This window comes from Andrographis paniculata, unplaced genomic scaffold (assembly GCF_009805555.1).
Source record: "Andrographis paniculata isolate CXL003 unplaced genomic scaffold, ASM980555v1 Contig83END, whole genome shotgun sequence".
NCBI lineage: Eukaryota > Viridiplantae > Streptophyta > Magnoliopsida > Lamiales > Acanthaceae > Andrographis > Andrographis paniculata.
The window spans coordinates 4066512-4082049 of record NW_026137621.1 but is presented as its reverse complement, the minus strand read 5'-3'; the positions used below and the strand labels follow the sequence as shown (position 1 = coordinate 4082049).

Genomic DNA, 15538 nt, shown 5'->3' with positions numbered 1-15538 from the left:
ATTTGTTTATAATTTTATAATAATATAAATAAATATAAAAATTAACGGTAAAGTAAAATATAATTATTTTAGTCCTATAAGATAAAAAGTATTCAAAATTTGTGAGAGTAATTTCGAAAATTCATTAAAAAATGTACAATTTTTTTTTTTTTCAACAGTCCATAGGGTTTAATCCTTAGCCATTAATAAGTTATGTTCACTTAGTATTTTTAAGTAATACGATTTACTATAAATTTTTACAAAAAATACAATGTATATATATTAACATAATATATAATATATTAATCAATAATTCAATACTCAATATTAGTATATTTTATATTAAAAAAACAAATTGTTATATCTAATAGGGAGTACAATGAGTTGTAAAATGAGCAAATACTTTGTGAATCGACCGATAAAGTACAATTTTAGGGTTTGTTTGGTTATGCTATAAATTAATTTGAAATAAATTATGGATTTGAATTTTATTGAAACAGTATTTTAATGTTATCTTTTATAAAAAAAATAATATATTTTTATTAAAAAAATCTAAATAATAATCTTAAATGATTTGCAATAAATTGATTGAATAAACACGGTTAATTTCAGATATAAAAGAAAAGAAAAGATGAATAACGAAAATAAGCATACAAATTTTGACAATAGAAAAGAGGAAGTAAAAGAAGAAGAAAATACGCAAATTTGATAAAAATATTTTCCAAAAAATATAAATACAAAAAAGACTTCTCATTGATTGTAGATTGTATTTTGTTTGAAGAATATTGAGAATTATTATTTTTTTCAAATATTAAATTCAAAATTTATGTTTTATAATATGCAAAAAATTAAGGGTATGTTTTTTTTACAGATTTGAGAAAAATTTAATTTGAAGAAAGTATTAAATAATGTATAATAAAAATTTATATAAAAATTTATTTAAATACGAGCTTTTTAGAAAAAAAGAAACATTTACAGCTAACCCATTAAATAAATATTTATTTATATGGCATAACATAATTATTTTAATTAAAAATTTCTTTCCAACCTCAAAACTATCCAAACTACCAAACAAATGAATGTAAGGATAGAAATGCAATAAGTGAGAGTGAAGTCAATGTTTGACTGTGGTTGAGAGAGAGAGAGAGAGTAATTTACAAGCAAACAATTAAGGGTGTGTTTGTTTTGGGATTCTCCCTTAAATACATTATTTATTTTAATTTTTTCTCTAAAAAATATTAAATCAAACATTTATTTTTTATATTATATTAAAAATTATTTTTACATTTAAAATATCACATCAACATCTATTTACATCACATCATACAACTATTCAAATTTAAATTTTTCACTGTTCAAATCACAACTCAAAATTATAACCCTAAACAAACACACCTTAAATAAAATTACAAATAAATAAATAAATAGGTAATAAAATTGGGGAGATAATTAGGCAACCAATCATTTTCGGGGAAGCTGTCGGTGCTCCAAAAGCTGAGAAACTGCACACTCTATACATACATATATACATACACCTGCTCTCTATCTATGCTTGCCTCTCTCTCTCTAACTCCATCTCTCTCTCGCTCTAGCTTCTGTGCTTTCCAGTCTAGGGTAGAGAGGTTGCGTGTGCTGTGTTGATGCGTTGAGAGAGAGCCGAGATCTGAACCGAATCTATCAATGGCTGTCGATCCGAGGCAAATACTGGCGGGGGTATTGACGGTTACAATGTTCGTAATGCTGGGGGATATGATCAAGCGCGACCACTTCGATCCGGTTTGTTACTCTTATTACTGCTATTTTGTATTTTGGATATGAGTTCTAATTTGATTCGAGTTTTGCTGGTTGGTATTTTGCAGTTTGCGTGTTTGGTTTGGTTTGGTTTTTGTTCGGTTAAGATTTTCTGACATGTTATGCATTGCTTTGATCTGAGCTGTTGTTTTTGCAAGTGAGCTGACTTTGTCGCGCATTGTGTGTGAATCTGGAGATTTGTTGTTATGTGCGTTCATGCTTCGATTCGATTCGGCTTCGTTGACTGCTGTTGGTAGTTGGTAGTTAATAGATCTTCAACTTTTAGTGAGAGCTTCTAATGGATATACAGTTTTATCTCATCATCTTCTTCAATGTTGGTGTTGGTATTCTGTTGCATCTGAATGTACTAAAATCGCGTAGGGTATGAAGTTATGAACACCAGACGAAGAACTGCTATACGCTCTTAATGAATTATAATCCATCATTTCAATCTGCCTATAACATACTAATTGATCAAGTATAAAGTTTTTAAATTATAATCCGAAATTATTTATACTCTACACCTTGTTCGATTTGATGATCTGGTGTTGTTTCTATGTATGAAGCCCGTCATTCACAATTCAAATAAGGTATCAGAGCAGGGCATTGCTACTGTCACAAAAGAGGACGACGGTCCATGGAAGGAGGATGGACTTACCTTGAAGCCATGCTGGGAGAAGCCAGTTTTGGGCAAGTATTATTACGCTTTTTATACATTATTTACAGTAACTACCAAAAGATGATATGAAAAATATTTCTATTCATTGTAACTTGTCGTGAAAAATTATCTAACATACCTATTTGGTTACACTCCTTAATATTGAGAATCCATCCAAGAGAAAGGATTTCAACAATTTCAGTTTTTTTTTTTTTTTTTTGTGTTATGACATTTCTCGCTCATACTTTTGACGCATAGCTTTATTCTTTTAGATCTTTCCCACTTTAGATCCCTTGCAATTATGCTGAAAGTTCTTTTCTTCTCCCCGGAGGAATTCATTTGATTGTTACCAGACTTATAATACATATTTTCATCTGCTTATTGGATGTGTGCTTATCCCTTGCAATTTCAATTATCCCTGATGTGGTTTGCTTATTCGATATCTGTTTGACAGAGGAGACTGATGCATCAAAAGGGCACATTACATTCTCATTAACTAATGGCCCCGAATACCATGTCTCCCAGGTATCGTCGTCTATCATATATTCCTTTTCTGTTTTCGAATTTATGGCAATAAGGTTCTTATTAGTAGACAGTTACATTGTCTCATTAATTTCATTGCTCAATATGTGTCGCTGAGTCCCCTTTCGAATGTTCCTAAAACTTCTTGGTCTGCTGCAATTTTCTTTGCCTATTTTTGTGATTCTTTATCTAACGATTGTATATGCTTGTAATATTCCCTCTAAAGATTGCCGATGCTGTGGTAGTAGCACGATACCTTCGCGCAACACTGGTAATCCCGGACATTAGAGGAAGCAAGCCCGGCGACAAGAGGTTAAAGCACTGTGTTTGACTACCTTACTATAATTTGTGAAAGATCCTGTCTGTTGCAAATGATGTTTTATTGTTGACACAAAGTGCTTTTTACATTTTTCAGGAACTTCGAAGATGTCTATGATGTCGATAAGTTCATAAATACCCTCAATGGTGTGGTGAAAGTAGTCAAAACTCTTCCTACTGGAATAACAGCCCGTAAACTTGCAGTAGTAAAGGTCCCCAACCGAGTTACCGAAGAAGAAATTGCTGAAAACATCGAACCAGTTTTCAGAGCCAAGGGAAACATTAGGCTAACCACTTACTTCCCATCGGTGAACATGAAAAAAGGCGAAGAAAGAACCAATGCCGACTCCATTGCATGTTTGGCTATGTTTGGAACCTTGGAGCCACAACCAGAGGTTCGTGAAGTGATTGATTCAATGCTGGATCGGCTAAGAACCATCAGCCGGAAGTCCAATGGACAGTTTGTCGCGGTTGACTTGAGGGTCGACATATTGGAGAAAAAGGGATGTCATAAAAACGATGATTCTGGATCCAAAAGCTGTTACAATGCCGAAGAGATCGCGCACTTTTTGAGGTCGATTGGCTTCGAAAAGGACACCACAGTGTATGTTACTCAAACAAAATGGGATCCAAACCTTGATGCTCTAAAGAAAGTCTTTCCTAAAACATATACAAAGGTAACATCTCTTATTAATGCTTTTAAGATCACTAGGTTAAGAGAAATAGCATGTTAATATATTTTTTTTTTATATTTTTCCTTAAGTATTGTAGGGGCCAATGAGTGTGTTTGTTTGAGATTTGGATTTTGAGTCGGGATTTGAAAAGTAAATTTTTTGAATTGGAATAGTTATATATGATGGGATTATAAATAAGTATTGATGTAATGTTTTGAGTGTAAAATTATATTTTAGTATAATATAAAAAATAAAAATATATTTATTTGATTTGATGTTTTCTTTAGTGAAATTTTTTTGATAAATAGTAGAAATTCAGTAAAATCTGCCAAACGAACGCTAACTTTTCTTACTTGATTAGAGCTAATTAACACATGAAATAAAGTTTGGCAGCATATACAGTCAGTTCATGTGTTGTATTTATAATACATTTACATATACTTTTGTTGTTTGTTTATACTTCATATGTTGTCGTCGTTGTGCTAACTAATTATAGTAAGTACAATGACAACATTTTTTGTTCTATAAATCTACCATTGGCATTGGATTAAAGTACGTTGTATGTAATAGCCAATTATACTAGTGGCATTGATGTAAATTGATGTAAAATTAGTGGGTAAAAATTTAGAAACGATTCGACTTTTTTAACATATGAGTACAGTTTTGGTGGACAAAAACGAAAATATTTTTAGTGGATTAAATATGATGTTTTAAATTTAACAATAGATCGTTAATGTAATGTTTTGAATAGAAAATATATATCTAATCTAAGTTGTGGAATGAATAGTGCAAAAATGGAGCCGCAAACACAGAGACAAACAACTATACGATTAAATCTCAAGCCTCGACTGGTACCTAACTAAGTCTTCTTTATGAATGCAGAGCTCGATCATGCCAATGGAGAAGAAGGACAAGTTCCTCGGCGCAGACAGCTGGGAATACGAGGAGGTAATAGACTTCTACATTTCTTCAGAGAGCGATGTTTTTGTGCCAGCCATATCCGGGCTGTTCTATGCGAATGTAGCCGGGAAAAGAATCGGGTCTGGCAGGACACAGATACTCGTCCCCACAAACATTCCTGATTCTTCCACCTCTCATTCTTCCGAAGAATTCATTTCTCACTATGTGTCGAAGAAGAACCACTTCGCGTACTCGTGTTTCTGTTAGTTAGCCGGGGTTGTTATGAAGAATGCCACACTACAATGCAAGGACTCGGACAGTAAGGCTTTTCCCTTCTCGACATTCCAGGTAAAGAAAAAAACATTTCTTGTGTTGTATTTATATGGCAAGAAAAATTTGGAATTTACAAAGGTGTCATGCTATATATATATAATATATATATATGTTTATATGTTTGTTGCATACATGGTCGGGGCTGGTGTGGTGTTAGGCTGCACTAAGTTTTTATTTTTCGAGTGTGTTGAAAGTGTAATAGGTGGGAAATTGTTAATTGTTGTTCTGTTTTGAGCTTCAACGTCACACTATAGTTTTATTTTGCTGCTGCGATAATTATATATATATATATATATATATTTCAGAACTGTATAGTCTGTATGGATGGTATAAGAAATTTATGTAAAAAAATTTGACAAGCTATGCTCTGTTTGGATAGAGGCTTTTTAAGTTTTAGAAAATTTTAAAAATAATAAAAACAGTATGTGAATAATGTTTTGTGGGAGAAAATACCGAGCACATGCTATGTAATGTGCATTGCTTGTTAACACGGTAAGTATTGTTCAGCATAAAATTGTAGTTGCCGCCATTTGATGTTATATTGGTTTCTAGAAAATATGTATGTAAATAGTGTGCGTATTAAACAATTTTAATGGTTGACTTATCACTTATGAGTTATGACGCAATATGTTTGATCATGATAAGGACATGTAAACCGTATTGTAAGTTCGTTTATGACGCAATTTTTTTAGTAATTATATAAATTTGATGAGCGCAGAAAGAAAAAAAATAAAATAAAATAATAATAATAATAATAATAATTATATGTGCATAATATACGATGAAAAAAAATGCTATTCTTTTCTATGCATGTAAAGGCTATATTGGGTGTGGGAGCCATATTTGAGCTAAAAAGTGAGTCTTATGATGAAGTCCACTTTTTGGGCTTTACGAAGTTCTTGTGAATTGGGCTGGACTTCAAAGCATCCAAAAATAATAACTTATTATTATTATTTTTTTATTAAATTTTAAATTTGTGAGATCATGGAGTGCAAAACATCCAATCACACATAATTGTCTAATATAACTATCTGACTGAACTTAATTGGCAAACTATATTAGATTCGCCCAGATTCTAAAAAATATATATATATAGCAATTGCAGATTCTATCATTAAAAGGAAAAAAACTATAAAATATGATCAACAAATAGTTGAACATCTTCTAGTACATTTACTTGTAATTTTTTATTACTATCTTTTTTATTACAAAACTTGTGATAACTATTGTATTAATAAGTCGCTTTTTTAGGACTACTATTTCATTCCAAAGAATATATATGTGCAAACAACAATAAGATATTTGTACATACACATGTAAATAAACTCATTTTTTTTAAATATTTTAATATAAATAAAGTTGTAAAAAAAATACAAACAAATTAATTAAAACGTGAATAAATTTCAATATAATACTTTAAATAACATTATTATTATTATTATTATTATTATTATTCTTTTCCTTTTCAACTACTGTAACACATAATAGGAATACGGGTGTCTTTCCAAGGCAAGGAAGAAATGGGAAAATGCGTTGCCGCCGGGGCACGGGAAAATCTATCCTAGTTCTTTAATTCCCAAGTTAGACGACACGTAAGCATATAGCAGCGGGCCCCACCGTGTTCGTGTTGCCCAAACTGCACACCACCGTGTCACACATGACACATATACCCAAACCCAAAACAACAACATTCCCTCAACCATCCCTCCTCTACTTTCTTCTTAATTAAACAAACATCATCATGCTTCAATTATCTTAAATAAATAATATAACACATCATATTCTCACTCTTAATTATCCCAACCACAACACAAAAAACACTTTTTTTTTGTGCCGATCTATGTTCGATTCATCCATGGCCAATTTTAGCAAGCTGGTGGTTCAAAAACGAGCCACAATTCTCATACTGCTGTTCATCCTCTTCTTCTGCACATTAGCAATTGCACAAGATGGAAGACAACTTATGGATAGAGAAGAAGAAGAAGAGGAAAAAGTTACTACAGGAGGCACAAAAATGGCCATAACTGAAGCTGCAAGGAATCTCTTCTCTAATCCAACAACTTGGGATTTATGCCTAATTCCCAATTTTGTTTGGACATCCTTCAAACAAGGATGGCCCTGCTTTCCCTATTGCCCTAATCTAGAGTAACTAACCAGATTCATTCCCCATAAATATATATATGTGTGTATATATATGTGTGTGTATGTACTGATGAGTATGGGTGCTACTAGTTTCAGGGGAGGAAGAGAGCAAGGCAAGAGTGGGGAGGAAGAAGAACAAGAGGAAGAAGGGACAGCAGAGAAGGTGAAGGAGGCTGTAGTTAAGAGCTTGGATGAGAGTAGAATTATGGTTGAAGATTCAGCAAGATCAGCAGCAGAAATGGTGGACAAGACTGTCAAGAAGCTCAAGAAAACACTCTCAGGGGTAGGGACACAGGGACTAGTTTGAGTCCCATTGTAATTTGGGGGTCAGGGGGTGGGGTGGGGTGGGATGGGTAGAGGAGACAGGACCAAATAAGCTAATGTTATTACTTAGTTCTTTCTAATTAACAAAAGTGAATAAATAACTGCACTGATGCAGCGGCTGGAAACACAGATTATCATAGTTGTGACTGAATGGGACACACACTTATGCAGCCCCTCTTATTATATATCCCAACCCAACCCAACCCTACCCAACTTAATAAGAATGATACTTATGGTGAAAAATGCTAACCCAATTGAAGCAATAATGAGCAGAAGAGAGCCTCAAGAAATTGATTGAGTTACCGATTCCATGGTAGGATCACCGGTTTTCATCCTCGAGCTGGCGAAAGCCCGCTGTCAGATCGTCGTGAAGCTTCTTGAATTTTGCAGTTAAGGCTTCTTCTCCCTCTGCTGGATCCTCAAATTTCTGTGACCTGCATTGTGGATTAGATCAGTTAGATAGTTCTAATAGAAGTACAAATGGATTGGAGGATTATATTGTCTGGTTATAGTTGAGATCCTATTTCACATCTTAACTAGTTTAATGGATGCTTTATGTGTATCCATTCTACTATCAATAGAATTACTTCTACTTTGGCATAAACAAATAAGGTGTGTTGCTGTAAAGCTTACACCAAACGGTAAAACAAATCGCCGAGGCGATGTTTGATGAGCGTGTAGGTTATCTTCTGGCCATCCATACCGGCTCCTCGCTCCACCGCCTGCGTACATCTCGGGTTTGTTATTCACTTTGAAGTAGAAGAAATCAGAATATGATAAAATGATTGGAGTTATTTTTGTGTTCTACAGATAAAAAACAAGATTTGCATAATTCAATCACATGTATGAGTGGCATTGTGGGTGGGGACTACTTCACCTGATTAGCCAAGTTGTAGAAATGAATGATGTTGCGCATCATCCAAACAGACTTGTAGAATGGACAAAATTTGTCATATCTGTTGCAAGGAAATGTTTAAGCATGACTCAAACTTGAGATATTAAAATGTAGTCGAAAGAAGTTAGAAATGGACGAGGAAGGACTAACGGTGTGAATGCATTCTGGGCAAGATAGTCCTCCCTCAGGAGCTTTGCTGTCTCCAGTGTAATTTTGTCGGATTCGGCTAAAGCATCTTTTCCGACTAACTGCAAGCAGCAAAATAACCCAAGTTGGGCTGGAGTAGGGTTGTACACGAATCAAATCAAATAAAAAACTGTAGTATTCGATTCGATTCGAAAAAAATATTCGTATTCGATTTGAAATAGTTTTCAAATTATTCGATTCAATTTGAGTATTAGATTAAATTCAATATTATACCAATATTTGATTGAAAAAGTAATTTTTTATTTCGAATACGAATATCAAAATATCGAGTCGTACAAAATTATTTGATTCATTTACAACTCTTGGCTAGAGAGTTCTATTTCCTATGAACCGTAATAAAAAAATAAAATACAAAATAAATAAATAAAAATGTATACCTGCACGATTTCATTCAGATCATCTTCTCTCTGAAGCACTTCACGAGCCTTTGTCCTGATGTTAATAAAATCTGAATCAAACTTCTCATAAAAGGATTCCAGGGCCTGAAAAGACAGGGTAATCAGCACATGATGATATGATATGATCTAACATCATCATAAATTTGAGGAAACAGAAGATACCCCTGAATACTTGGAGTATGAAATTAGCCAGTTTACAGATGGGAAATGTTTTCGCTGAGCCAACTTTTTGTCGAGACCCCAGAACACCTAAAGCATAACAGCAAGGAAGGGAGTGGATCATTGATCCTAGGGAAATTGAATTAGGAAAGTGCCAACTACAGAAAATTTACCTGAACAATGCTGAGTGTTGCAGATGTAACAGGGTCCGAGAAATCTCCTCCTGGTGGAGAAACAGCACCAACAATGGTGACACTTCCATTTCTTTCAGGTCCACCGAGACATTTAACTTTTCCGGCACGCTCGTAGAAGGATGCCAAACGTGCTGCCAAATAAGCAGGATATCCACTGTCTGCAGGCATCTCAGCCTGCAAAAGAAACACACTGTTCATCAACAAACCACATATGGAACCAAAAAAGAAGGGCTGAAATGACAGTACAAAACAAGAGCCAAAAGCATTTATTTAAGAAATGGAGGTTATATTACACCATAAAAAATGCTTCTCTAAAATTTTCATTATGAGTATTATGGATTCTAAAACATAAGAATATATTCATTTACTTTTTCATCATCCCATCATAATATTCATAAAATTGAAGATTTGAAGTCTTACTTCAATAGAGGAAGTTGATCTATCAATCACAATGTATTAGAATAATGAAAAAACTCAGTCTTTCGGATAATGAAAAGCAATATTAGAATACGTACCAGCCGACCAGAAATTTCACGCAATGCTTCTGCCCATCTAGATGTAGAATCTGCCATCATGCTAACATTGTATCCCATATCTCTAAAATATTCAGCAATAGTGATTCCTAAACATCCAAAAATAAAGCTTGTGAGTTATCATACAGTAGCCACGACATACAAAAATAACACTGCAATTAATATCTCGAAACACATGAATGAGTCTGCCCAGTAACAGGTAAGAGGTTGTACAGTGAAAAGCAGTTGAACATAGAATATAAAATTTAGTCCTAAAACATATTGATTGCAAGAAGCATATATGCTGGGAAGTTGAAGTTATTGGCAAATTTATTACCTGTGTAAATTGAAGCCTCACGAGCAGCCACAGGCATATTAGAGGTGTTTGCTACCAGAGTAGTACGCTTCATGACAGATTCCTCCCGACCATCAGGCAGCGTCATTGTCAGTTGAGGGAAATCCATAAGCACCTGTAGTTGACTTCCAGGTGAGCGTCTTGAAGATGGCAAATAACCAAATTATAGAAGACATGAACTATGTACCTCTGCCATTTCATTTCCTCTTTCTCCACAACCAACATAAACTACAGTGTCTGAGTTGGAGTACTGCGATTCATAGCAGCAGAGTATCAATCATAAGTTTATAATATGCATTAAAATTTGTAACACAAATTATTTGCAATAATGATGGTTTCAAAAATATATTCTACCTTTGAAAGGGCCTGGCTAATGACTGTCTTCCCGCAGCCAAATGCACCGGGGATGGCACAAGTACCACCAAGCACAGAAGGGAATAAAGCATCAAGAACACGCTGAATAGGACAATGGAGTTACTTTAGGAATACTCACTACAGTTCAGCATCAGTGGAAAATGTGAGTGGCAGTTGATAAAGATAATTTACTAAATAAGTCACCTGTCCAGTCAAGAGAGGAGTATCTGCAGCAAGCTTTGATGCTACAGGCCGAGGTGTACGCACAGGCCAATTCTACATTTGAGAGTTAAAACAACTTGAAATTTTGATGTTCAATTAGTAACCAGTTATTGATCACCAAACAAAATACTATCTGTGTCTGAAAGGCAGACCTGCAGCATGGTAAATTTCTTTTTGACCCCCTGAAATTCAAGCTCAAGGACGGTGTCCTGCAATACCACAACTGCAACTGAACTTCAATTTTCCCATGGGAATATTACAGGGAAAAAGAGTGATTTGACGTAGATGTGCAACAGGCATCAGCAATAGATGCAAACCTTCAATGAATATTGACCAGCTGGAGCAATGTAGGTTACTTTCCCCATTGCATCAGGAGGGAGTGCAACATGATGTTGCACCAAGCTATTCTCAAAAACAGTCTGCATAGAAAATTGTTATGGAATTAAAAAAAGGATGATCAATTGGGACCAGGGCAGTATCGGACACTTAACATGATGCATTCATATCCCTAAAACACATCATTCCAGGAAACATACCGCGTACAAATCGCCACCAGTAATAAGATCTCCCTCTCCTGCCATTAAAAATAGAAAAAAATAATAATGAGGTGCCAGAAGCTGATTTACATCTTATCTAAAATGAAACCATTTAAAACAATAGTATGTGACTCAAATGTAATGGTTTAAGGTACCTATTTTCTTTGGCTGAAATTCCCATAGTGTATCTTTGTCAAGCGCTGGGACAGACACGCCACGTGGTATATAGACATCACCAGATTTCCTTGCAATTGTTTTTAGAGGTCTCTGAATCAAGAACAGATGCACCATTAAGCAAGACAAAATGTCACGCCAGGGAAAATGTATGTCATTGTTCAATTTTGACTTGTGAATTCTACAGACCTGAATTCCATCAAAGATGTTTCCCATAATTCCAGGACCCAGTTCCACTGATAAAGGCTGTGAAGGTTATAATAATGAGTAAAATATGTGGCCTTATTCTTTAACTGTCTGGGATAAACCAATGCATCAAAAGCTAGACGTTAAACATGTAGCATAATAACCTTGTGGGTTCGAAGAACAGGATCATTCACCATCAGTCCAGCCGTTTCCTCATACACTGGAAGAACAATAGAATAAAAATAAATATCTAAACTCTTGTATCAGACTTGGTTTCATAGAAAATATATGCAATAAATAGGAAATGATAGGTACTGATGTTTTCTTGGAGGCATTTTCTGGATTTGGTTAACGTTGAAAATGTGGATACATAATATGGTGCCAGGAAGATTTAGCAGCACCCAATACTATTTTACTTCAGACAAAGAGGTTTAGAAATTAAAGAAACTCTAACCTTGAATGGTTGCAGAATCTCCTTCCAACCGAATAATTTCCCCAATAAGATTGTCATGACCAACACGCACTAGTTCATACATAGCTGCTCCTGCCATTCCCTCTGCAACAACCACTGGGCCAGACACCTGCAGAAAAGACAAACAGTAAGACATACCATAGGAATGTTAGATACCTTTCAACATAAAAATCTGTAAAATTGTTGATACCATTAGCAACACAGAAATGTTATATATCATTGATTTCCCCTTTTAATGCATTGCAGGAAAATATGCCGTTTTACAAATGTCATAAATCATCTTCAGATCTTTCAGAACATGAAGTATCTATTCGAAAAAAGTTGACTATATAGATTTAAATGTTTGATCTGTCACAGGTCCAAAGAGGACAAAAGGCTATAATGACAAAGTAATACCTAGTTAAAAAGGAACAAGAAGAAATACCATTAATCATATCGCACCTCCTTATTTTGGGCTACCAAATACTAATCCTTAATTGGGATGGAAAATAAAAAGATCTTAAGTGATATAGTTAAAATCAAAACAAAGAAAACTAAGAAGTAAATAAAGATCCACTAATGAAGTGCAGCTATGCCAGCAGGCAAAAATTACGTAAGAAACTATAGGTTTGACAAACAATTACGGTATCTGAGCTTGAAAGCCTGAAAATGCAATAAAAAGCCAGTTAACTAATACCAAAACGAGCGAATATCTAATAAGAAAGTATACATACATACATACATACATAGATATATATATATACGTATATAGGATCCATATAAAACAATGCACCAAGTGCATCTGGAATAGATCAACTAAAGGCACCATAAACGCAATCACAATGTGACTCTGGATCTTGAGCACTCGAAAAGAAATTCGATTCCAAGATTCGTGAATGATCTTAATCAAATTGCGATAACACATAAACAAATCCGCGAGAAACAGAGAAATCAAGTGTAACAGAGACACAAACGTAAAAGCAAGAAATCAGAAACCAACTGAAGAGAGCATCGAAGTAACTCATAGAAATTACAAAAGAATCAATCAACGCAAAACAAATGAATGAAAAGAGAAACAGAATGCGTGAGAATGAAACGTAGAAGACCTTGCGAACGTATCCATACTCGCTCTCCTTGTCGGCATCCTCGAAGGTCGTCAGAGGACTTCCGTAAATGGACGGCATTTTGGAAATCGAACAGACTGAATGGCGCAAAGCAGAGCAGCGATCGGCGAATGTGGATTGAGAAGATCCGATGCGAGATCACAATACTTCTATGATTTCTTTCAGTGCGGAATGGGGAGCGTTGTACACGTGAGAACGAACACGGGCAACGTGAACGAGTATTGATGGGATAAATGAATAATATATATATATATATATACTATTTCCATATTTTAATTTATTATTTATAAATAAAATAGCAATATGTATTTTCAACAAACAAAAAAAAAAATCTATTTTAAAAAAAAAAAATGATAAGATCTTGTTTGTTGGTGATTCTTTACTAAAAATTTATCATTTATTTTTTATATTACAATAAAAAAAAAATACATTCAAAATATTTATCTATATATATTTATATTACATCAATCATTATTTTAACTCAAAGATTTAAAAATACAACTCTCATACCCACAAATAAATGCACCCAAAGACACTTATTTTTGTTATTTAGAAGTTTTAAAATTATTTATTACATAAAAAAATTATTTTGTATATAAAATATCTAATTCTTATTTACATCATATTAAGTACATATTTTATCCTCTCGTTATTTCAATATATATATACTTCTCTCTTTTGCCATCATCTTATTTCTAATTTATTCTACTTAATATTATTTGTATTAATTTTTGTCCGAAAAATTAAATATTTCACACATTGAGGATATATATTCGCTTAATTGTTATTGTTTTGGAATTTGGGATCCTAATTGACGATAACATCAATTTTTCTAAAGTTGTAATGAATTTTATTTTATTTTTTAATATGGAAATTATTCTTTAAATGTATTTTTGTTAATAAAGATATAATATATATTTCATTCTGTTAAAAAAAATAAATATTAAATACAAAATATTATTTTTTATATTAATTATACTATTTATCATGCTTCACATAAAAAAAATTTAAATTAAAACACTAAACAAATGCACATTAAAAATGTATTTTGTTATTTTCATCTACCATCCAAATGTATTGTTATGAATTTATTCCTCAATTTTTTTGATTTATCAAACAAATCTTGTATACAAAAATTCGAAATGAATTAATAGTCGAATAAACTCAAATTAAACTTAAACCGAAATGAAACTTAGAACTAATCAAAGTAAAGGCAAAATTGAATTTTGAAATTAGGAAACAAAATACAGACAAACAGAGCCAAAGAATGAATTGAAGTGGAATTCTCCCTGTTCGTCTTCTTCATTCCAGAATTTTACGGCTTCTGCTTTCGTTGAGCAAAAATCGATCGACGCGGTGACTCCAAGTCGGCTGCGTCCTCCGGAAGTAGGCATATTGAATCTCGGGTTAAGCGTCAAAGGATCAAAATTTCAACATGTGTTTGTTCGTTTGAAAGATTTTAACAAAATTTTACTATTTATCTAAAAATTTATCTTAAAAAACATCAAATCAAATACTTATTTTTTATTTTTTATATTATACTACAAATTAATTCTACATTCAAAATATTACATCAATACCTATTTATATCACATCATACAACTATTCAAATTCAAAATTTTTACTATTCAAATCCCAATTCAAAATCTAAACCCCCAAACAAACACACCCTATATATATATTATAAAAATACAAATTCTTATACAGTCTGGCTTGTTTTGTGAAATGTTTTAAAGAGATTTTTTTAGGTAAAGACAGAGAATTGTATAATTGATATAAAAATAATAAATATATGTAGGGTGTGTTTGTCAGGGGAATTGGATTGGATTTATACTATTCATCCAATTTTTTTTCCCAAAAAATACCAAATCAAAACAGTTATTTTTTATTTTTTATATTATACTAAAAATCATTTTTACATTCAAAATATCACATCAACACCTATTTATATCACATCATACAACTATTCAAATTCAAATTTTTTACTATTCAAATCTCAACTCAAAATCCAAACCCCCAAACAAACACACCCGTAATATATTAAGTTCTTATTTTTACAAAAAGAAACACATTTCCTTTTTACATCAATTAAAAAATATTATTATATACTTCATCCATTATACAAATGTG

General features: G+C 33.1%; 3 protein-coding genes across 4 annotated transcripts; 2 read left to right on the top strand and 1 right to left on the bottom strand.

Moving 5' to 3' along the window:
• Positions 1-1503: 1503 nt before the first annotated feature.
• LOC127241831 (protein MANNAN SYNTHESIS-RELATED 1) lies at positions 1504-5434 on the top strand. Its single transcript, XM_051261053.1, has 6 exons — positions 1504-1755; positions 2337-2460; positions 2883-2953; positions 3177-3262; positions 3366-3945; positions 4825-5434. Exons 1-6 carry the CDS (start codon positions 1660-1662, stop codon positions 5107-5109), a joined length of 1242 nt encoding a protein of 413 aa, XP_051117010.1. The 5' UTR covers positions 1504-1659; the 3' UTR covers positions 5110-5434.
• Positions 5435-6870: 1436 nt separating this feature from the next.
• LOC127241860 (uncharacterized) lies at positions 6871-7768 on the top strand. 2 transcript variants are annotated; one of them, XM_051261092.1, is made up of 2 exons: positions 6871-7320; positions 7414-7768. In XM_051261092.1, exons 1-2 carry the CDS (start codon positions 7016-7018, stop codon positions 7622-7624), a joined length of 516 nt encoding a protein of 171 aa, XP_051117049.1. In that variant the 5' UTR covers positions 6871-7015; the 3' UTR covers positions 7625-7768. The 2 variants fall into 2 exon arrangements, with proteins under 2 accessions (XP_051117049.1, XP_051117048.1); XM_051261091.1 differs by having other exon boundaries at positions 6877-7320; positions 7408-7768.
• Positions 7427-13656, bottom strand: LOC127241859 (V-type proton ATPase catalytic subunit A). The gene is made up of 20 exons (XM_051261090.1): positions 13391-13656; positions 12288-12414; positions 11998-12053; positions 11837-11893; positions 11629-11740; positions 11474-11511; positions 11255-11356; positions 11090-11146; positions 10920-10991; positions 10716-10817; positions 10549-10611; positions 10344-10476; positions 10010-10116; positions 9474-9668; positions 9304-9390; positions 9121-9225; positions 8687-8784; positions 8519-8597; positions 8275-8363; positions 7427-8075 (listed from the first exon to the last, which is right to left on the bottom strand). The coding sequence occupies exons 1-20, from the start codon at positions 13466-13468 to the stop codon at positions 7961-7963; spliced, it is 1872 nt and encodes a 623-aa protein (XP_051117047.1). The 5' UTR covers positions 13469-13656; the 3' UTR covers positions 7427-7960.
• Between the last annotated feature and the right edge of the window lie 1882 nt (positions 13657-15538).